This window comes from Diabrotica virgifera, chromosome 1 (genome assembly GCF_917563875.1).
Source record: "Diabrotica virgifera virgifera chromosome 1, PGI_DIABVI_V3a".
NCBI lineage: Eukaryota > Metazoa > Arthropoda > Insecta > Coleoptera > Chrysomelidae > Diabrotica > Diabrotica virgifera.
Window position 1 is genome coordinate 49,791,616 of NC_065443.1, and position 23,643 is coordinate 49,815,258.

At 32.4% G+C, this 23,643-nt stretch overlaps 1 protein-coding gene and 1 long non-coding RNA gene across 2 annotated transcripts in view; one reads left to right on the forward strand and one right to left on the reverse strand.

Annotated features, from left to right (window-relative positions):
* Positions 1 to 399: 399 nt before the first annotated feature.
* The window catches only part of LOC114324733 (uncharacterized), a 350,807-nt gene continuing 327,563 nt past the window's right edge, over positions 400 to 23,643 (reverse strand). Inside the window, exons 5-8 of the mRNA XM_028272566.2 lie at positions 17,034 to 17,202; positions 14,710 to 14,860; positions 11,793 to 11,985; positions 400 to 2,705 (exon numbers count right to left, since the gene is read on the reverse strand). Coding sequence (XP_028128367.2) covers positions 879 to 2,705; positions 11,793 to 11,985; positions 14,710 to 14,860; positions 17,034 to 17,202 — 2,340 coding nt within the window. The 3' untranslated portion in view covers positions 400 to 878. The remainder of the gene's footprint in view (positions 2,706 to 11,792; positions 11,986 to 14,709; positions 14,861 to 17,033; positions 17,203 to 23,643) is intronic.
* Positions 3,916 to 6,344, forward strand: LOC126888105 (uncharacterized). Its single transcript, XR_007699396.1, has 3 exons — positions 3,916 to 4,286; positions 5,011 to 5,168; positions 6,164 to 6,344. It is a non-coding gene; the product is annotated as an uncharacterized LOC126888105 (long non-coding RNA).

Genomic DNA, 23,643 nt, shown 5'->3' on the forward strand with positions numbered 1-23,643 from the left:
GTATGTTTTTATTCATATTTTACGCACCAACAATCTTAACTACGTAGGTATTTGGATATCTCATGCAAAATTAATAAATTAAGGATCAGTCTAGATTTATCTACTTTTTTTCGAAAAATTATTTTTGATTGAATATTTGCACAGCCACCTAATAAAATGTCACGTAATTTTTGTTGCAATTAATGTTTGGATTAAAGAATCACGAATAACTCAAACATTAAAGCACTTAGGTATAGGGAATGCTTAAGAAATGAAAAAGCACCATAAAATATCATTTCATTAGAATACTAAAATACAGGGTGTTCCATTTAAGAAAACTCAGAAAATAATCATTCCGAGTTTTGACCAACCCTGTACATTAATATTAAACTTTTCGCTATATTATTAATGTTTAACAACAGTAGACTATATTAAAAATCGTTTGACGATAAATAGAAACTTTGATGTCAAATCACTACAATTCTACAGGGTGGGAATGTTGTTACGAAATTAACAATAAAACGTAATTATCTTTTAAACTACATCGTACAATATTACAAAACCCTATATTTTGAGAAAGAAGTCATCGAGGAGAATTCAAAAATGTAAAAATATATAGGGTGTTCCATTTACAAAAACATAAGTTTGTGTCACCCTGTCAATAAGGGTAACCCTGTATATCTGAAAATATTTCCAAATTATTATTCTATCCGTGTCGCAACTTTTATGTAAACTTTTTTTCGTATCTCTAACGAGAAACGAATAATTGGACTTTGTCACACTAATGCCCCACCCTGTATGTAGGGGAGCGCATGTCGTATCCATTTGAGCAGCTACACGGAGCACCAACGTATGGATACGTACCTTAACATATATATTCTCCTGTAAAATTAAAAACCTTACTGTTTTTTCAATTTGTTATTATCGTGAGGCATTTGGAAAGGATACGGTATTCGGCCGTGGGCCATTAATTCGGCATACAATTTGAGCTGCTCTGGTGTGGGCATGGGCAAAATCGGTGCAGAGTTTAAGTTATTACTCGAATATATATTCTGCATAGCGGCAGTGTAGTACATCGTGGGATCCATGAACGGTAAATAAGGCGATATACCTTTACTAGCTTGCTCGTAAAGTTGTGTTAAATACGGTGGAAATGTTGGCACTGTAGGATTTGAAAACTGCTTTAAATTCTGTTGGGACTGTCTACTTGTCGCGGGTTTGGCGGATTCCTGTTTCATTAGTAAATTCAAGTCCATATTTGCCCTATGATGCAGATGAGAACCGTTTGATTTGAACTTACCATTTTCATCGCCTTTTGTCGGTTTTGAAGAAGCGTAATAATTAGTGGGCACTCGTTTTTGTGGTAAAGAAGCTTGGGATGTAGAATGGGGTGGATAGTTGTACATTTTCTGTAAGTTATTCGGATGGGTTTTATTATTAGGACCAACTAAAGTGATTTCTAAGTTGGGACCTAACCTTCTTCCGTCCATAATAGAACTCGTCTTGTACAAGTTTTTAGTGACACTTTCTCTGTTGTATGGCGAACTGGATGAAGTCTGAGGAACTCGCATTATTTCAACTATAGGCTTTTGTGGACTATTCACCGACAAATCAACTGGATCTCCTCCGGTGTGTCTAGAAACGGTATCTACGAATTTCGGAGCGTGGACCATGGGGCTTAAAATATCTTTAGGATTTCCATAAACAGTTTTCTCAGAATAGGAATAAATGGATCTGGATTGGACTACTTTTGGAGGCGATGCACCGTTAACAAAACTAAAACTAGATCCAGTAGATTTTTTCGTCGGAGTAGTGGGTATCTGGCTTATATTTAATGTTGGAGGAACTGATATATGAGTTCTTTTTAAGGGAACACTGGTCGGAGGTGGCATAGTTTCAGATTTAATCGATTTGGGTATAAGCTGGACAGGGGGTGGTTGTATAACAGAAGGCCTTCCATCTTTTTGTACAGCAGGTCTAACCGGCGTGACCTCTAAACCACCTTCCTTTAGAATATCTAGTTTCCGCTTCTTTATTTCATGAATAAAGTTGTTTCTATAACTTTCATTTTCGACGCGACTACTTTCTGAAACCCTAGGTCTACATGGGACTTCTATAATCTCCACATTGTTTTCTGTCGATTTTATAATTGGAATATTCTCTTTGCCTTCTACGGGAGACATTATCTCGTTGACCGGTACTTTCATAGCTACTGGTGTGGCAGCTGAGGTAAGTGGTTCTGTCTTGATAGGTATTACCTCAACTTTTACGTTACTATTATCTGGTTCTTGTGAAACTGGATCATTTTCAAGCTTCACTGAAGGACATTCTTCTAATTTAACAGGAGTGGATTCGGCTTGCAAGTTGGTCTCTATTTTCACTGAAATTGTAACCGGTATATTTTTGTTTTCAATTTTAATTTCGGCGTTTTCATTTTGTGTTTCACTTTTAACGGTAGCATATTCTATTTTTACTGGATGGGATTGAGTTATCACTGTTGACAGCTCAGTTTTTACTGTCATACTTTCTGTTTTAATAACAAGTTTTTCTACTTTTGCTTTACTGCCATTTGTCTGTTCCGTCTTTATCGGTGACTGCCATTTTTCATTGTTGTTATTGTTATTGGCGTTATCTTTTTCACTTTGAAGTTGTTTATCTTTTTGTCTGTCTGATTTCACTCGAATACTTCGCAACGAAGATGTCTTTCCTTCTGTTTTAACATGTTCCTAAAAAAATAGTAAAATATTAGAATACCATTCATTACTATAAAGAGTATTAAAAAGATTTCAAGAAAAATTATGCTGCCTAATATGATTATTTATAATTAAGCCAGAATTAATTGTAATGAAAATTACATTTTATAATTGTTATTTGAATTTTCGATTTTCACTCCGGAAATCGTCTTCAAAATAGTTATTTATGAAACAGGTCAACCCGGCAAACGAGTGTATGTTCTCAAAAAAATTGATAGTGTGAAAAAATGTTTTATTATCAGCTAAGTACTTTCAACACATAACGTGCCATCATCAGAGCTTCCTAAAAGGACATTTAAGATAAGATTTTTTTATATAAAAATGAAAGATTGAAAAACTTACGTCCTCTTATAAAACCTTCATAGAAGAGCAATTGTTAAACGACACAATAATAAACATAGATCCTGGGAAAATTATTATTGTGTCGTTTAGCAATTGCTCTTATATGAAGGTTTTATAAAAGGACGTAAGATTTTCAATCTTTCATTTTTATATAAAAAAATCTTATCTTAAATGTCCTTTTAGGAAGCTCTGATGATGGCACGTTATGTGTTGAAAGTACTTAGCTGATAATAAAACATTTTTTACACACTATGAATTTTTTTGAGAACAAACACTCGTTTGCCGGTTTGACCTACTTAGAAGTGCGTACAAGTCTTACAGTCTTTTCCAATTAATTTATGAAACAGTTCGTGAAGTAAGCTTTTTGCGAACGCACGCGATATTTAGATCACGAGCGACAGCGGAGCGGGTCCCTAACAACACACAACATTCCAGGAATGTACTACCAAAGTTCTATCAATATTTGAATGTCCTGGACATTTAGGGAACATTCGGTGAACATCTGTTTAAATTATTCCTGGAATGTTACCATAAGACATTCTGTGAACATACTACCAATGTTCCTATATTTTAAGTTGCGAAATAATACATACGTGTAACAGATACAACATTACTTATAACATACCAGACAAACTAAGTGACATTTTAGGCCTACAGTGCAATAATATGTCAAATTTAAAGAGTTTCCCAAGTTCAATTAATACAATATTATAAACATACAAATGTAATAAAAATTATTGGTCGCGAATATTCAATTTGGAATGCGATTTTGTTAATAAAAAAATACTTATAACTTATGCAAAACCCAAGATGCAATATATTTATTTCTTTTGCTTTCATTTTCAAATTCGCCGTGCATATATTTTTGTGCATGGCGCTTGAGAGGGCATCACGTGCCAAAAAGCGACCAACCAACGACCTCGCTTCGGCCATCTTGGCATCTTCATCTTGGCCTTGGCCACCTTGCCCGGCCTTGCCTTGCTGTGAATCGTTGTTTGTATTATTTGTGCTTTTTAAGAATATTTTTTTAATTCGGATACTTTTATAATAGCTTTAATAGTATTATTAACATAGTGCATAAAATGGTGTCCTGTTTTTAACGCAGTTGGAGTAGCAGAAACAAATGTAGATAAAAAAATCTGCAGGAATAACGTTTCAATTATTATGACAGAAGCTCGAAACAAATGACTGAATGAAAAGCCCTATTAAAAGGTTAGTATGCAAATATGTAAACGAAGGCATGCCCTGTATTTCAGAAAATAAATTAATACTATTAATACCCTAATAATACTATTCATAAAAAATCTTTTAAGTAATGTAGATATAACAAAGTGAATAAAAGGCATAAATCAGAAGAATTATTATTTTATTTTATAAGTTAATAATTGGTCATATCCATTTATTATTTTAATAATAATTGTGAATAAGCCACAAACTTCGCTTATTCCTAACTAAAATAGTAAATAGAGATAATAACAAAAGGATTTGTAAAACTAAAATAATTCTTTTTGCGTTTTTGCTGATGTATGCCTTTATAAATAGGATGGTAGACCACACACTATAATATGCAGTACCAACTAATGAATACACAGAATATTATAGTCGATTTGCTAAACTCAGTCTCAGTACTACCGAGTCTCAGACACAACTGGCTAGTGATTTTAGTAAATAATTTTGCCAATTTGGTAAAATTGGCAAAAAAAAATAATAACTAAATAGTTAATAATTACTGTAATTTTGGCAAAATTGGCCAAAAACAAAAAAAATTACCTACTAAAATCACTAGCCAGTTGTGTCTGAGTTTGGGGAACCGACTATACTAATAAACAATTTCTAAGCTGTTTTATAATATTTTGTGAGTTCATTAATCATATTTTTTATTTAAAACTAAAATTTGTTAATAATGCTTAGTAATGCATATATTTTGTATTTTTAGCTTTCCAGAAGATCCTGCGAAGAAGACATGAAGTATAGATCAGATTTGTTAATAGAGGAGTATGTTCAAAACACTTTTTAGAAAAAGATATTGACAGAACTTCACTTTCATCTGTTCGTTTGAGAGACTGTGCTGTTCCAATAGCTTATGTCACACAGGTATATGCATAACCTAATTAATAATACAGTCCGTACAATATAAGATACTGTTGTAATTCATTATCTACATCAGAGATCTAAGTTGACATTGTTGCCCAACTACAAAAAATTTTTGAATTCATTTTAAGTCAAATATATCACATAATTATTGCGAAGTAGATTATACAACAAAACAGATTAATAGTCAATGTAAATAAATAAAAACATCAGAAATAGAAAACAAGAATTAAGGTATAATCTTATGTTACAGTTATTAAGGTACCAAGGGTATTATAAGGATAATTACGCTTGAGTTCAATGGTGTTTTTAACAAGGGCCTTCGGCCTGAGGGACATACGTTGACCGAAAGCGTTATTATATAATACCTGTGGTGCCTTCAACGTTTAATGTCCGACTAAATTATTCTTTATATGCGAAAAATTTGAATGAATTTTGAATTGATTAGTTTTTAAATAAGTACATTTACCAGTAACAGTAGTAACGTAATTGTGGTAACCATAGTTTTACTTAGGTTGATATTTGTCAACTTGACAGTATCTAAGTCGTTATTTAAATTTAATGCCCAAGGGCGTTATATCGTACTTAACATACTTCGAAATGTCATTATTTGTCAAATAATGTACCAATAGGACATTAAAGTAAATAATAAAAACAATAAATATAATGAATACTAAATACTTATTTGTTTGTGAAAAATCTATTTCTTTGTGGCTTTTTTGTATTTAACTATTCTAATGGGGAAATAAGCCACAATTTACTTGAAAAAATAATTTTATTAAGGTTTCTACTTCCACATCGGATGTCGTTGTCAAAATACAAAATGTTCATTATTATTATTTTATTTATTAAATATTATTTATTATTTATTTAAATATTATTTAATATTTATTTTTTTATTATTATTATTTATGCGTATTATTACCTGTAAATAATATTTCTTCTGATTGTTAATTGTAAAGGATAGAAAAATTACCTTTTATTTTATTTTCTTTTAGAATCAGCTGAGAGAAGTGGTCTACAAAAAACCAGAAAGGAAACGGAATATGTGGCTACGAAAAGCAAAAGAAAGGTTTACAAAGCAAATGTGACACATTTTTTTATAATATTTAGGAATGTCAGTAAATTACATTAAAAAATGTATGTAAAGATTTTTTGCAATAAAAATGTTTATATTTATCAAGGATGTATTATTTGGTATGGCCACATATCGTCAGTGATGTGACAATACCTCCTATCTGTTTTTTTAAAGAGATTTGTAAGATAGACTAAAAACTTGTTTCAGCCACCTCCTGTTTTCATATATTTTTTGACTTGTTTTGCAGTAAATTCAACTATCTATTTACTACAAAAAAAGTCAGAATACGTACGAAAACAGAAAGTGACCTTAAAAAATGTTTTTCGTCTCCTGCAAACCTCATGAAAAAACATATAGGAGGTATTGTCACATTACTGACGATATATTTCAGTGAATGTCTAAAAAATATACTGTGAATGTTCAAAGAACGTTCGTAGACATTCATGGAATGTTCTAACAAGACATTCAGTCTAAAAATATACTGTGAATGTCCAAAGAACATTCATGGAATGTTCCAACAAGACATTCAGTCTAAAAAATAGACTGTGAATGTCCAAAGAACATTCGTAGACATTCATGGAATGTTCCAACAGAACATTCTAAGAATATTTAAAATGCTGACACAGCACTTTCCTGGGACTTTCCAGGGACATTCGTGTGCATTTGGGGACATTCCAGGAATGTTTTCAATGTCCTGTGTGTACATTCTAGGAACATTCATGGAATGTTTTGTGTTATTAGGGGTGCTATACATCGCGTAAGTTCGCAAAAAGTACTTCACGCACAGTTTCATACAATATTTTATCTACGATAAACAAATAAAAAAACTGTAACTCTTCGTCACTGGAATTCATTTCTATTCTACAATTTTTAGAACTTTGATATTTAAAAATTCTAACTTCTTTCAAACCACAAAACTGTCAAAACTTTGGTGTAATTTATTGCTCACATATCATCACCATGACAACGCGAAAGTTAAGGATATTTGATTATATGAAAGTGTGCCAAAAAACAGTGCGAAAAAGTAAAATCCCATTTAAAATACATTGTTACTTCACGCACACTTTAAATCCTTCACGCACTACTATCTATAATGATAGTTTTCACAAAGTAAAAACTTATACATAATATGACATAGAGTAGATAAAGATTATTTTAAAATAGTGAGCTGGAAAAATAAAGTTTTTTGGCGGTTATTGTTTGTATTGGTCTTGATATTGTAGACATATTAGACTAAGGGCCGGTTGTTCGAACGCTAATCAAGAAGTTGATTATTATCAATCATTTATTGTAATCAATTTTCTTGATGGGAATCAAATCGCGACATGAAAAATACATGTAAAACACTAATCAGTTATTGATTGTAGGTAAAACAGTAATTAAAATATAGCCGCAGCTCTTAAATTATTAAAAATTGCTTATTATTATTATTGATTTTTAAGTAAAAACAAGAAATTAACATCAGAAAGAGTTTAATTATGTTTTATTTTAAATTAAAACCAAAATAATAAAATAAATCAGTCAACATAACCTCAAAATGCGACATCTGTCAGAAGTACGCTTAATCAAATATAATTGTAATTAAATATTTGATAATGATCAGTTTTGATTAGCGTTCGAACAACCGGCCCTTAGAGTCGCTATAGGTGAAATTTACTAATCATTTTAGGCACGATAAGACCCTATAACTTAAATAGTAGAACCCAAAAGAAAACGTATGAACACTGTGCCGTCACTTTTTAGTGGCACATGCGTCGACAGTGGCGCATCAAACTTTTCACTTATGGACGGGATAAATAAAATAAACGGTACCCTCCCTCACTCCCAGAACACAATTTTTTTAAGTTCTGTGATTAAAAAATAAGACTCAGGGTAATTTTAACCCACCACCCCCTTCCCCCACCATAAAAAACTTCATTTTTCGTTTCTATTTTTTTAGGTGAAATGTAATCAATTTTAAAATTTTTAAAAATTCATAAGCTTAGTTGTGGCTTTTAAAAAACATGTCTGTCTTTTATATATCCGAAGGTTGAGTGTACATAACCTCAAAAAATTTTTAAAATTTTTCTTTTGGAAAAAAAAGCGTATAACTTTTTTTGGAGATGGTTAGAGATCTAATTTTTTTTCTACTCTTATAATTTTATCAAACGCTATGTTTTTTATTTTTTTTTTCAGATTTTTCCGTTTGGTTCACCATCTTCAAATATCCAAAAAACTGTTTTTTGGTGGGTTTTTGGGGATTTTCCCTAGTTTACAGACTTTAAAATAGATCAAGTTAATGTTCTTTTTATAGGTTATATGTAAATTAAAGTAACGGAGTCCTTTAGAACATTTAAAAATGGGAGAAACACGTTCAACCCCCCAAAAACCCCATAAAAACGGTTTTTTGGGTTTTTGAAAGTGGCGCACCTTACGGGAAAATCTGAAAAAATTAAAAACATAGTGTTTGATACAATATAAAAAAAATAGACCTCCAGCCATCTTAAAAAAAAGTTTTACGCTTTTTTGAAAAAAAAAATGTTTTTAATTTTTTGAGGTTATGTACACTCAACCTATGAATCCATAGATATATAATACTCTAGATTGCGCCCTGCGATCTTAAAATGGGTGACGGTTGCGACAGAGATAAATGAGCCTATTTGGTCGGTAGTCTCTTTTTAATTTAAGGGGAATATCGACGACGTGAATATCCCACTTTATCGAGTAATATGTGTTGACAGTTGGAGCGGGTGGTGACGGGAAATGGTTTTTGGTCTTCGGACGTGGATAATCGTGGTTCGAATCCCATACCAACTTTACCTTTTTTATTTTTATTTAATCAATATTGCGTTTATTAGATATTTTTACATCTGAAAAATGGACCTTTAAGTAAATCTAGCAGATAATAAATGTACCTATGTATAGTAAGTTAATATTGGAATACATAATTTGTGAACTGCATAGTAAAATAAAAGTCAATAGTTTCATAAATAAAAATAATGTCTAATTACTTATAATTGAATCGGTCATTTCAAAAACAGCAAAGTCCACAATTTTGAGAAACTAACTTTTTGAGAGGAATAGACTCCTTTAAGAAAACGTTGTGTGCAAAAACGACACCAGTCCAGTAAAAACATTAATAACAAAACTACAATATAACTCTGAATTTTGATGTCATCCATTTCATCCATCTTTCGACTATATAGTTAAGTTTTCTTTGCTCTTCTGTAAAATTAGGAATATGTGACTCGTGTTGTTTTTGAAATGACCGATTCAATTAATAAATCGATGGTACATTATGTTGATATTACTTATTGGTAATTTTTTACGAATATTTTTAATTACTTTATACTATTCTACCATTAACTTATTAAAAAAATAACATTGGCTTTTATATTTTTAAAAATCTATAGGTACCTACACAGTTTTTCTTAATTTGTTATATATTTCTTTGCATAGATTTATTTTAGAGATGTAATAATATCTAATAAACGCAATAATGATTAAATAAAAAATAAAAAAAGTAAAGATTGGTATGGGATTCGAACCAGGATTATCCACGTCCGAAGACAAACGACCAGTTCTCGTCGCCATGCGCTCGAACTGTCAAACAATCTAAAATACTCGACGACAGAGTAGGATAGTGACGTCGTCGATACTCCCCTTGAATTAGAAAGAGACTACCGACCAAATAGGCTCATTTATCTCTGTCGCAACCGTCACCCATTTTAAGATCGTAAAGCGCAATCTAGAGTATTATAAATATATGTATGAATCTATAAAAAATATACATGTTTTGTAAAAGCCTCAACTAAGCCTATGAATTTTTTGAAATTTTATGAATTTAACGAAAAATGAAGTTTTTGATGGCGGGGAAAGGGGGAAGGGGGTGGTGGGTTAAAATAATACTGAGTTTTATTTTTAATCACATAGAACTTAAAAAAAAGGAAAAAAATTGAATTATGGGAGGGTATCTTTTAATTTATTTATTCCGTCCATAAGTGGAAAGTTTGATGCGCCACTGTCGACGCATGTGCCACTAAAAAGTGACGGCACAATGTTTATACCTTTTCTTTTAGGTTCTACTATTTAAGTTATAGGGTCTTATCGTGCCTAAAATGATTAGCAAATTTCATCTATGGGACCGTTCAAGTATTACGTAACGCAGGTGGGGGGGGGGGGGGTCAAAAATCGCGTTACGTAATACTTGAACGCTCCCTATACATATACCGGCTCCTAGTCTATATAGCCACGCTTTTAGTTGATAATTCGGAATGTGATGTTTTGTACACTAAGGTTGTAGTTGCACAGACAACACTCAGTATCAAGTTGAAAATGATATTTATAAACAAGATTTTGTATTAGTTATGGGCCCATCTATATCTCCACTAGTAAATATTTTCATGGAACAAAACATTATGCTTAAACATGACCAACAACCCAAAGTATAGTGGAGATATTTATGTAGATGACGTGTTCTCTATTTGGGCTCACGGACCACAATCATTGACTAAATTTCTGATGGACATCAATAGTAAAGAAGAATCAATCAATACCACCATTCATCCTGTTCCTAGATGTCCTGATTAGGAAAAATGGATCCCAACGCTTCTCTTACTCTACCGAAAACTCACTCATCAAAATCTATTTACATTCATATATTACTTCTTAAAACTCCATATATCCATCTAAAGAACCAGACACTGACCATACCAAAGCTTTTCTTCCTTATAATAAAGGCTTTTAACCAATAAAATAAGTAAAATTCTCAAATGAAAAGGATTAAAAACACTCTTTATTCGTCGCCAAATACTCTCTCTTCTCCTCCTGTCTGATCCGTCAAAGATAATATTCCAAACGAACAAAATGGGAGTTTTTGAAATTTGTTAAACCAAGTAAGAAATCCAAAATAGAACCAATTCGATTTCAGTCTGCAGTTCAGACTTCATTGCTGCACTAACCCAGCATTACCTCCAAACTAATTGTGAAAATAGATTTTGAAAAATTCATAATTATATCTAATCCATTTTAATAAACCAAGGATTATTTAGGCCTGTTCAGATTGAAAAATGCCCCATTTATTAAAAACAAGCTAAGAATGCGAGCATTATAATAACGAAAACTTTTTTTACGGCTAACAGACATCATTAAGTCGAAAATTCGATTTTTCGACTTTGAGGTCAGTTATCTCAAAGATGGTTCGAGATATCGAAATGCAATTTTTACATTTGGATTAAGTAGATAAAACTATATCAGCATCCATCGGTAGATCCGCTCCAAGTATTGCAGGGGCGGCGACGCACAAACAAACGAACGAACTAACAGACTTTGCGAATTTATAAACGAAAACAAAGTTTTCGTTGAAAATTAGTTGATAGCAGCGGTTATTTTTAACTCGGAATCTTATACAAAACCATTGTCACCATCCAGTGCCATTAAGTACACTCATGTAGGTGAAATACTTTGGAGATTCAGAAGACAGAAGCCTTGAATAGGTCTTATGAAGACAGGTAACTATATATTTCATACTAATTTTTACAATATTAATCTTAGTTATGAATTTGACTTACCTTGCTTTCGGCAACCACCGGTTCCGATACAGAAGCTTTTCTGGACGTTGAAGGTACTGAAGAACTGTCACTACTAGACTCTGCATCGCTCAAACTGCCGCTACCTCGCTTGTATTTCAATCTTCTTCGTTCCGATACAGGCAATGGTTTATATTCTTCACCGTGAATATGGCGTTCATACGGCAATAAGAACCTGAAAGTAATTTAAGAATTAAACATAAATTATATAAAGTTACAATCCTTCGAGTTGAAGCTCTTGGAAAAAAAAAATAATCACAAAAGGCAAAGGATTTTTCTTATTTAGTAACAATGATTTACCTATATTTAGTAAGTTTTAGTCAATTTTAGAATGATTTACTCTACTACTTATTGGATCATCAGAAAGCTATAATTTATCATATATGAAGATATCAGTTTAACAGCTTAACCTTTTTTACTTTTTGATTGGAATACGTATGACGTATGATATATCACCGTAAAATCACGGAAATTTGCCCATGAGGCAATCCGATTGAATCTGGTTTCCTCTTTTGATCGCAGTTACGTTGCAATTTTTGTATAGCATGTTATTACCCGAACATTTGGAAAACATTTTAGGAGATAAATATTTTAAGATTACTCAAATTTTACGGAAATTAAAGAATGATCAAAAATTTTGTTTAGATATTTCAATAGTATTGTGACGAATTACCGACCGCAAGTAACAAGTTCCATCTCGACAGCCAGACATTTACAGAAACATCTGGGAAGAACGACGCGGCGATTGGCGCGCGAGGGGAATGAGTTCGTCACGAGATCGAGAGTTCGACAGCGGAAGCCATGCGGTGACTGGAGATGGGCAGAACATTCTAGACAATAACGGCTGGTATAAATAACGGACGATTTTATAAATAGAGTTAGTTATAAGATAGAATTCGTACTGTAAAGTTTTATAAATAAATACATTCGTATATAAATTCGAACTGCTCGTTTTATTGTTACAGTAAAATCGCTACAGTATAAAAAAATTACTGAATAATTAAGGACTATTTTTAACTTGAGGATATATTTATTTTAAACATTTATTTTAATTTAGTGTAGACATTACAATTGTCACTTGGAGTAAAAATGAAGCGGCTATTAAACAAATATTAATCTATTGAGTTTTCAGAATAACGAAAACTTTTTCACATTGGAAATTTAAGGAAAATCTGAACATGGTACTATTTGTTCACATGTCTAATTGTAACCGAGAAAAAGATTTGCGAACAAAAGCATGTATTTTTTGTTTCAGAAAAACCGAATAACTTTTTTAAAAACTAGTTTTTAAATTGGTCTATCTTATACACACCATTTTGCCACATTTAACATTGTACCTAACACAACTGATTCAAATCCAGTCTCACCATGGGCGGAGGCAGATTTTAGAGATGTTGTAAACTGCTTGTAAACCAATTGCAGGTAAAACTAGTTTTCAACCAATATTTTAAAACAGTTGCGTCGTGGGCTCTGGATCTAAGCGTAATTGCACACACACACCGATTTTGGATGGTCGATTTTATACCGGCCGTCAAAATTCCAATAGTGAACCATATGCGAGAACGGGACACTGCACACACCCCGACCGCTGATCGATGCCGGTAAAATTCCGGTGAGCAGCCGTCCACTGCCACTGTATCGCCGACCGTGACCAGACAACGGCGACACTTCGTAACTATACAAATTCGTAACGGACAATTCGTAACATCAAAATTGAATTATTCTGTTTATTTTTGTTAACGTGGAAACTAACTTTTAATACAGTTATAATTGAAATAATGTTTATCAATTTAACGAATCAGTACCGGGATAAACATGTTTAACACAGTTTATATTTCGTGTTTGAGAATATATTAAAAGTCTTTAAACAGAAACGAATATTTAAATACATAAAAACTTTTACCGATATTTTTTAAAATTTATCCCTTTTGTTGTTCCTTAAATTTGCATTTACCTAGACAAAAGGATAATAAAGTAATTAGTGAAATCTTTAAGCCGACAACCGTCTTTAGACATTCCCAACTTTCTAAGTAAACATTTCGTAAAGGAAAGATTATAATTATAAATTATAAAAAATATTGTACCTTATTAAATGCCTTAAAAATATGAAATGCCTTAAAAATGTTTATCTTGATACTGGTTCGTTAAATTGATAAACATAATTTCATCTATAACTGTAATAAAATTAATTAGTTTCCACGTTAACAAAAATAAACAGAATAATTCAATTTGGACGTTACGAATTGACCGTTACGAATTTGTATAGTTACGGACTGTCGCCGTTACGAACTGTCGCTGTTACAAATTGTCCGTTACCATCTGTCTGGTTACGAACTGTCGCGTTACGAGATGTCATGGAACCATCGCCGGCACGACCGTATGTGACAAATATAGTGTTGCATACACATCGATCTTTTATCGGCCAATTCCAGTAGACTGATAGGTGAAATTGTATGTACTACGTTTTAATTTTAATTTTGGTAGTACTTGCTATATAATTACGATTGCAATGGGTGACTATATCCTTATTTCGTTGAAGGCAAGACCTCTTTTGTGGGATAAAACTTTAAATACAATTAAGGACAGGAATCTTACTAGGGATGCATGGAGAGAAGTTTACAGCGCCTTGAAAAGCGATTTTGTGGAGGATAAAGATAAAATTTTGTTTAGGATTCATGATTATTCAGTAACCTCCTGTCTCGACAACAAAGCAACTGATTGTTTGACTCGTAGAAATCCGGTGAGTCTGCAAGCACCTGCCACATCAGTAAAATATCGCCTTCCCAAAATCGGTGTGTGTGCAAGTAGCGTAAGTCATCACGATTTCTGATATACCTGTTTGTAGCTGTGTTGTGTATCTTAAAAGCAAAAAATCTGATTAGTAATACAGTTTGTTTACCTTTCGTAGTGACGTCGTATCACTGTAGCTGCGCTGGTACTGTTTTGATGGCCGCTCATTTCATCGAATATGGACTTCCAGAGACGATTTGTTGTGACGCAATCGTAGCCTCCAAGTTTTTGTACTCTTGTGAAGAATTCATGCAAATTTACTAAAAATAAAAAGTATTTTAACAAACAAATAAAGTGTATTTATTACAATCTTTAATCTATTCAGCTCCTCAATTATGTTTACATTTTCTCCTCAATTATAATTCATAATTTTCCAAAAAAAAAACAACGTCCGAAATGACTATACACCTATAAGCCTTATGAGTCATACCTTGAAGTTATTCCTACGTATCATCCACAGTAGAATAAGTAACAAATGTGAAGATCAAGATTAAACTCAAACTGTGTTTGGTTTTAAAAACGGATTAGGAACCCAAAAAGCACTATTTGCACTAAATGTGTAAACGGAAATACCTCTGCCGTTTTTATTGATTTTAAAAAGGCATTCAGCTAAGTAAAACACTACAAGTTAATTAAAATATTATGAGATAAAGGAGTTGACAGTCGTAAGATGAAGATAATAGAAAAATTATACTGGCATCCATTAAACAGCATACATTCGCATTAACGGAAAGTTGAAAGAGGAATGTATAATCCTAAAAGGAAATAGACAATGTTGCATACTCTCCCCACTGTTGCTTAATCTATATTTCATTCTATTTCTATTAGATCAATTGCAAGGCTTCTTAAATGCTATAGACACGTGGAAAATTATGGGACTAAACACTGTTTTAAAATAAAATAATATGGTATTATTTAATGTTGTTATTCTTTCAATAACTGGTGCTACTAGTGATCATTTGCGTATAGCAGAAATAGATATTCTATCACTTATAGAAACTCCAAACATTATTCTTTCGAGTGCTCTTTCCGCAACTTGTGGTTTACTCCCTGCTGTTTTTGAGAGTGTGAGGGTTTCTACATCATGTCATTACTGACAGTGCTTAAATACTTTTTTTCAGAGACATTGTAATCTCTGGCCTTAAAGTATTCTTCCATCTTTTCAAATGTAGCCTAAGCTAGGTTTATTCTTCTTTTCAGCTTGATTATTTTATTCTCGACGTATTCGGACCTCATGGTATGTAGTAGTCAACATTCGGACGCCGTATTCGGTATGTAGTAGTCAACTGGCTCGATATTCTTGTCTTGCACTATATTGCTGTGGATTAAATGGTTATAAATCGTGTTAAAAAATATTTTAAGACCCACTCTTTTTATGGCAGTAGAGCTCTACTCTTGCATCATTATCTGTGCATGTTCAAAGTTGTCAGCAATGAGAACGATGTCATCTACAAACTAAAGTTATTTAAAAATATTCAGTCTACATTGATGCCCTTTTCGATCCAATCTATTGTTTTACAGGCGTACTTTAGCAAAGTTGTAAACAATTTAGGAGACAATTCTTCCAATATGAAAGGTGCCAGTATCCTCACTAAGGGCCGGTACTTTCTGTCCCGATTGGTTAGCTAACCGGGGTTTAATACATTTAATTCCATCTTCAAATATAATTTGCCAACGTCGCAAATAAGTAAATATTATGTAAATGACAACAGTTTTGAAGTGTCCAACAGACATATTTAATACCAAAAAAGACCCACAAACCACTAAACCTTCTCGAAAGTTCATCAAGCCTTTCTTCCCCTTATATAGTGCTCCCCAGATACGTCAAGGATATGCTCGCTAAAGACAAAAGAAAAATATAAGTCAATAGTAAAAGATCTTTTTTTGTATAAACCAGCAATAAAGAAATACTTTGGCTCTCGTAGGTAGATATAGTTGCTTGGGACCCTAGACAACCAGGGTTGCCTTATCTGAACACAATCTGCATCCACCGTGATATTAGGACAATGTTCAAAGACTTATTAGAAAAAATAGTACATAGTACATATGTAACAAACATATGATTTTTGAATTTGAGTGGCATTATCTACTCACCGTCAATACATCGCCGGTTTAAATTTTTTTTCCAAACATATGTAACATATATAACATTTTTCTTGTCAATATTATCTGTTTTATTCATTTTTGATAAATTTATACCAAATTTTTGTGAAAATATGAAAAAAAAATTTATGGATGGAATTTATGGCTAAGGTAACACCGGTCATATGTACTTAGAAATTTGAAAATGTACGAGGAGTACTCCTCATAACATTCAATGTGTCTTGGTATGTTTATTTCTAGTGCATCTTTATTGTGATTGTAGTATAGTTATTGTATTATTGAACAGAACTACCGAAGAAGAAAATATCGAATTTTAAAGAATAAACTTACATTCTTTGTAACCTAAAGATGGTATTCTCCCTATTGGTGTGCGATTTGACTTCATGAAGGCTCCCAGCTTTCTGACAAACTCTCTGTTTTCGTTATTTTCATGACAACGCGTACTTCTTCGAATAGGATTCGCAGTACTTTCGGGTGGAACGATATTTTTACTTTCAACCTAAAAAATAATTAACTTGATTAATGATTTTTATCCCGATGGCATAGAATAGATGACAATGTGGTAAGTAATTTTTTTTTCAAAAATGAGTCCTGTACACAAATTTTGCTCTTTTAACCTAATTTCTATTGTACTCAAACATATGTAAATTTTAAATTAGACGTATGCAAATTTAATTTTACTTAAACACTTTTTACTATAATATCAATATTGTTAATTTTTGGCGAGCAGTGTATTAGTCCAAGTAATGAAGCTTAAAATAGGACAAAACCTCTCAATTTTTACAGAATGGATCGATTTGCTTGCAAATTTGAGAATAAGTAGTGGATAGTCCAAGGATCAAAATCTATATGATGCGGAAAGGCGCTTTGACCATGGGGGTGGTTGCCACCCCATCACGGGGGTGGAAAAAACATTCATGCTAAGCCAAAAATGTTCTATACATTTTTTTCATAAAATTAATGTTTTTAATCAGTTTTCTACTAACAACTCAAAAAGTTTTCGTTTTATCAAAACAACTTTGCTTAACAAAAATGTACCTTTTGAAAAAAAAAACACAACCGCTTTTTTATTTTCTTTAAGACCAATAGTAATCGAGCTATACTTTATTATATGTTAACTCTTCTTCGTCAAATGCTAAATATTGTAGTTTCAAAGTCAAAAGACGGGAAAACTATGCATTTTTCGAGGAATATTTTTTAATGATTTTAACTTCCAATCGTATAGTAAGATATTTGATCACGTGTTTAATTCTGTCCAATCAGATTAAAATTATACCGAGAATTATCTACTGTAGAAAATTACCGATATAATTTTTTTAAGTAGATTGTTTCTGTTTAATGGCAACCAGTTTCCTAGTTTTGACAACTGTCACATTTAAGAAAATATCCATAATATACGTATTAAAAAATAATATTACGAATATCACACGACAGTAAGAATAAATTAGAAAACAATGCTTCATTTTTACTCAAATTTGTTGTCATTGGGCAATAGCCACTCGAGCCCTGCGGGCTCTCGTGTCTATTGCCAGACAACAAATTTTCGAAAAACTGTCGCATTATTTTCAATTTATTCTCACTCTCTTGTGATATTATACCCGATAATTTGTTGAAACTAATTTAAAGTATTTAAACATATCTATCCACAGAAATAAAAAAAGTCTCTAGCTGAAAAATTAAGTGACTTATAATGAAAAGAATGACAGTCCCTATTTTTTTTCAGCGAAAAAGTGATCGGAATCAACCCCATAATCCATAGGCGTAACCAGGGGGTGGTTTTGGGGGTTATAACCCCCCCCTTTTGGATGTACTTTGAGCTCTATACGCTTAACACCATTATTATTCCATACCCCCAGAGACCTTCAAGTAGATGTAACCCTCCTCCTTTGGATCATCCTGGTTATACCTCTGCGTAATCACCACTCTAATTAAAATTAGTTATTTACCTTATTTTGTCTTCTTTATTTATGTATTATTAATAGATTCTAGAGGTATGACCGGCTTAGAATTATTAGTTTTAAAAATAATGGAGTTAAAAGCGATTAATAAAAATAAAAAATTTAAATTCGACATATAGACAAGAAATATAAAAATCAATGAATCGAACAAATCGGGAGCAGCGAGATTTGGTCTTCTTAAAATCCATTGTCTACAATGTCCAATATCCATTGTCCATCTAGTACAAAGACGCTTATCTCCTTCTCAGAATACATATTTATATCCGTCAATTCTTGTATAAGCCGTTTGATATAAGTACTTTTAATGTTAGCTTTACGATCCATAAGTACACTACTTCTTGTTTTTGTGAATCGAAACTGAACTGACTCGCCTCCAAATTCAAAAATTGCCAAATCCGTATAAACCATCTCTTGCCCTCACCACTGTCTTGGCATAGTAACAGATTGCTGTCTTGCCAGTGTACTCGTTAAGTATAATCAAGCCTTTACTCCCCGCTCTAATCGTCAGATTTTTTAAATATACACTGTTTTACATGTACTTAACTTACCTTATCTTAATCTGACGATTTCGAGTTTTTCTAAGGATATCTTTGTTTTTCGGACCCCCCTTAACGAACTCCCCTGTATTAAGAGCCAGTATACAGTAGAGGTACATTACCAGGGTACAAGGTTTCTCCCCATGTGATAATCTGACGCGCTCGAGTAACTGCAAAAATCCCCGCTTGGGCTCCCCTACCATTAATTTACTATTATAAAGAAATTTTATTAAAATTAAGTATTTAAAGTACCTATCGCCGTATTTTATTAATTCGCTAATATCACATATTTTATTGACTATATTATAGACTTACTTACGAATCATATTATCTAACTATTGATCTGTTTTATACCGTAGTTATAATATATTTTTCATGAGTAGTAACTATGTATCTAATATAAGTCAGAAAATTCGAATTACTAAATAAATAACAACTTTCTCTTACGTAATCTAATACAAATAACAAATCATATCAAGAATGCATTTGAAACCAATCGACTGTTTTATACATTTATACAGTGCAAGTCTCTTTTCTGGAATTATTTGATAAAAATAAAAACAAATATTATTTTTTGCTGCAAGTCTATCGGTGATTTTGATTAGTATCTGCTTTACTATTTATTATTTATTATTACTATTTATTATTTACCAGGCTTTACGTATTATATCAGGTACAATCAAGGCCACGCCTACGTATTGGCTACCAGCACTAAGCCACATAGCCCCCTCACAAATCCGTCGAGAACATGCCCTTGTCAGGGAGTATAGAAAAATTAACGCCGATCCTGTGCTCCGCTCTCACGTTGGCATTAACGACAGAGACATAAGTAGGCTTCGTTCAAGAAAAAACCCTCTGGATTCTGCAAGGATACTGATTGAAAGGAATTTCGAAATAACCGACCGTTGGTAAGAAGATTGGGAGAAGAATGATCCACCTGACATCCGAAATATAGCATGTATTACAAGCAAGCCAGAGGGTTTCAATCAACCAAGACGGATCTGGGCGACACTAAATAGAATAGGGATGTTCACTAATTTTTAAATATAGTTAAATTCAATAGATTACAAGGTATATAAAAACGTAACAATCATAAAACTGTTTAAAAATGTATATTTTTTAAGATAAATGAGTTCATAATGTTGATTTTCTTGGAGGCTAGAAAAACGGTACCCTGCAGCGAGGCTACGGTCTGTGACGTCAGCAGTCGTAACGTCTTTGATCGACGACTAGTTTTTTATACTTATTTACTCAGTGTATTTGAATGTGCGCAGTTTTTTACATATTTAATTATTAAAAATAAAGCCAAATAAGTGGTGTTTTGTTCCTGGGTGTGTAAATACATCAAAAAACAGTTCTGACAAGATTTTTATTACCGTTCCAGCCAATTTAAAACAGAAAAAGAAATGGTTTGTTGCAGCTAGAACTTAAAATAACTAACTTATGCCTGGTTGCACCAACAGATCTTAAGCTCCAGCTTAGCTAAGCTCTACTTATAGATAGGGCCTCCTTGAGTATCACTTACGTTGCACCATAATTTTAGATTCTTACCTTATCTTAAGACTTAAGCTTAAGATCTGTTGGTGCAACCGGGCATTAAAGAACTAACTTAATAAAATAAACATTATAGAAGTTTTCCAGAGACTTTCGGCCCTTGGTAATAATGTAATTGTCTTTCTGCATTTACATTTTTCAAAAATACTTATTAGTTTTCTCAGGATTCGAAAAAATTAATGAATTTAAATAGCATTGGACCAAGATTTTGCACCTACCCCTTAAAGAGTAAATGAAAAAGTTTCGGGACCTCAAATTTGTATTCCTTAAACTGGAATATTCCTAAAAACGGGATTCTAATAATACATACAGTAAAAGTAAACCTTGAAATAACTACATATGGATGTAGGTATGACTTTATATTATATTAAAATCATTAATAATTTAGTGAAAAGATTGGTTGAAATGAAAATGTATAATACCCAAGTTCAAAAATATTTTTTACCTTGGAACAGTTGTCAACTCGAAATACGAAACAACCGAAATGAGATCTAGAGTTGAAAAGGACATAGCAACATTTAACAACATGCATGAGAAATATTTTCACCCATTGCGACATAATATCTCTCCCACTAAAAATGCGGCTGCTAAAATGTTATTATTTCCGGTCTTGCTATATGGCGCAGAGGCCTGGATAATAATGGAAACATTAATGAAAAAGCTAGAGGCATTCGAGATGTGGGTGTACCCACGTATCCTCAAAATATCCTGGGCGACCCACACCAACGTACAGGTATTGCGTCGAATGGGAAAACAAAAAGAAATCTCTTTTACAATTAAGAAACGAAATCTTAAATATTTCGGTCATATCATGAGGCATGATAAATATCGTATACTCCAACTGATAGAGCAACGCAAGGTAAAATAGGGAGCAAACGCGGACCCGGAAGAAAAGACACTCATGACTTACGCCAATGATTTGGACAAAAATCGATCGAGTTATTCAGAAACGCCTCAAATGAAATTAAAATTGCCATGATGATAGCCAACGTCCACAACGGACAAGGCACATGAAGAAGAATAAAAATATTTTTAATACACCTAACCAAGGTAAAGTAATAACCAATGTATGTATACAATATGCATGCGTACAATGCATGCATACAACTTTCTCTATTTTTTTTTGTGGAGTATTAAGCATTTATTTTTTTAGCTTAAAGAAGACATGGAAAATTATATAGAATATACACTCAGTAAAGCTGTGGTAGATTTATTTTTTTACAAGATGCCAATAAATCATACACCATTGTTACATCTACACTACAGTCGGTAGTTGATCCGAATCGGCTTTCTGAAAACCTTCTTCCATTTTATTTGTTTATTTTTGTACCACCCAAAACATGTCCTTACAAACAGTCTACCCACTTTAAACTAAACAAATTCACTATAAAACTCCACTTTAACCCTGATAAAACAAGAAGAGAACAAAATAAAATGACCTGAAACGTCAAACAGGTAAACAATAACACTATGAGAATGGCGCGCGCTTGGGGTATGCAACTAGTGACGTCAGGCCAATAGAGAAGCGTTCTTGAAATTTAAAATAATGCTAGATTTCTAATAAAGATTTTTTATAAAAAGGCTTTTTCAATTTTGTTGAAATTTTGGACAATTATTCCTAGGGTGTTTCTTAATCGTTTTACATGTTTGAAATGACTTTTTAATTTTTTGTGAACATCCCTATTAGAACCAACTGTGTTAGGTGTTCTGACTCAATTTTTAGATGGGGAAAAATACCTTCTCCAAATTGCGATTGCGGTGCTGAAAGACAAACGGTTAAGCATTTGGTGGAGGAATGCCCATCAGATCGTACAGTGGCAACTGGTCCGATTTTTTAATGGGGTACCAATGAATCGATTCAATATATTTATCAACTAAATTTTCGTTTATAAAAATTAATTATTATTTTTTTATAATATATTGTGATCTATATTTTTATACAAAAACTGTGATATAGCCATACGCTAAATAAATAAATTGGTATTTGCGTGTTTTTGCATCAAAATATCTGATATACTTTTGTTACTGTGTGTATTGTAGAATATGATGCCATCAAAACATAAATTAAATGTGCAATGCACACATGACATGTATGAAGAGCGAAGTTCGTTAAAATTCTCCTATAGAAAGACAAAAGACATTTAGTGTGGCAGTGTATAAAATTAGTTTAGTTGAAATATTTCTAGGGTACTTTACTTTGTATTTACTGTATAACTAGAACTAGAGTTACAGGTTAAATGACTCGTTTATTTCAAAAACCCTGTATCTCCAGAATAAATGTCTCGAATAAATCAATAAAAACTGTGTCGCTTTCTCCAAAATATTTTTTTTTCAAAGAAGTACACAGAGATGTTTTTTTTAACTTTTGGCATACTTTTGACAATGTTCGATAATAGACCAGGCCGGATCTGTGAAAAACGTGTATTTTTGGATTTGCGAGGTGGCATTCGGATTTTTGCAGATAAAGTTAGGTGACAGCTTCAATATTAATATTTGACTTATGCCCTTTCTCAAATATGCCCGGAATATTAATAAAAAAATTAAAATATGTAAAAAATTTCGAAAAATATCCATTTTTTCTACTTTCTTTACTTATAACTTTAAAACAATTCATTTCGGAACAAAGTCGTAGGCAAATAAAATAAAGATAATTGAATTTTCTATGATAAACCACTGATTAAAAATGTCTTAAATTATTACCCTTTCTGCAAAATAGCAATAAATACACAATAAGGGGGCAAAATAAGCCTGTTTTTATTCAATGTTTTTCAACCACTTTGGTTGCACTTGGAACTTTCGTAATTCGCTTACAAAATTCTTACAACATACTTAAACCGTTCACCAAATTTCATTAAAATCGACCTGATAGATTTTGCAGAATAATTTTGCAAT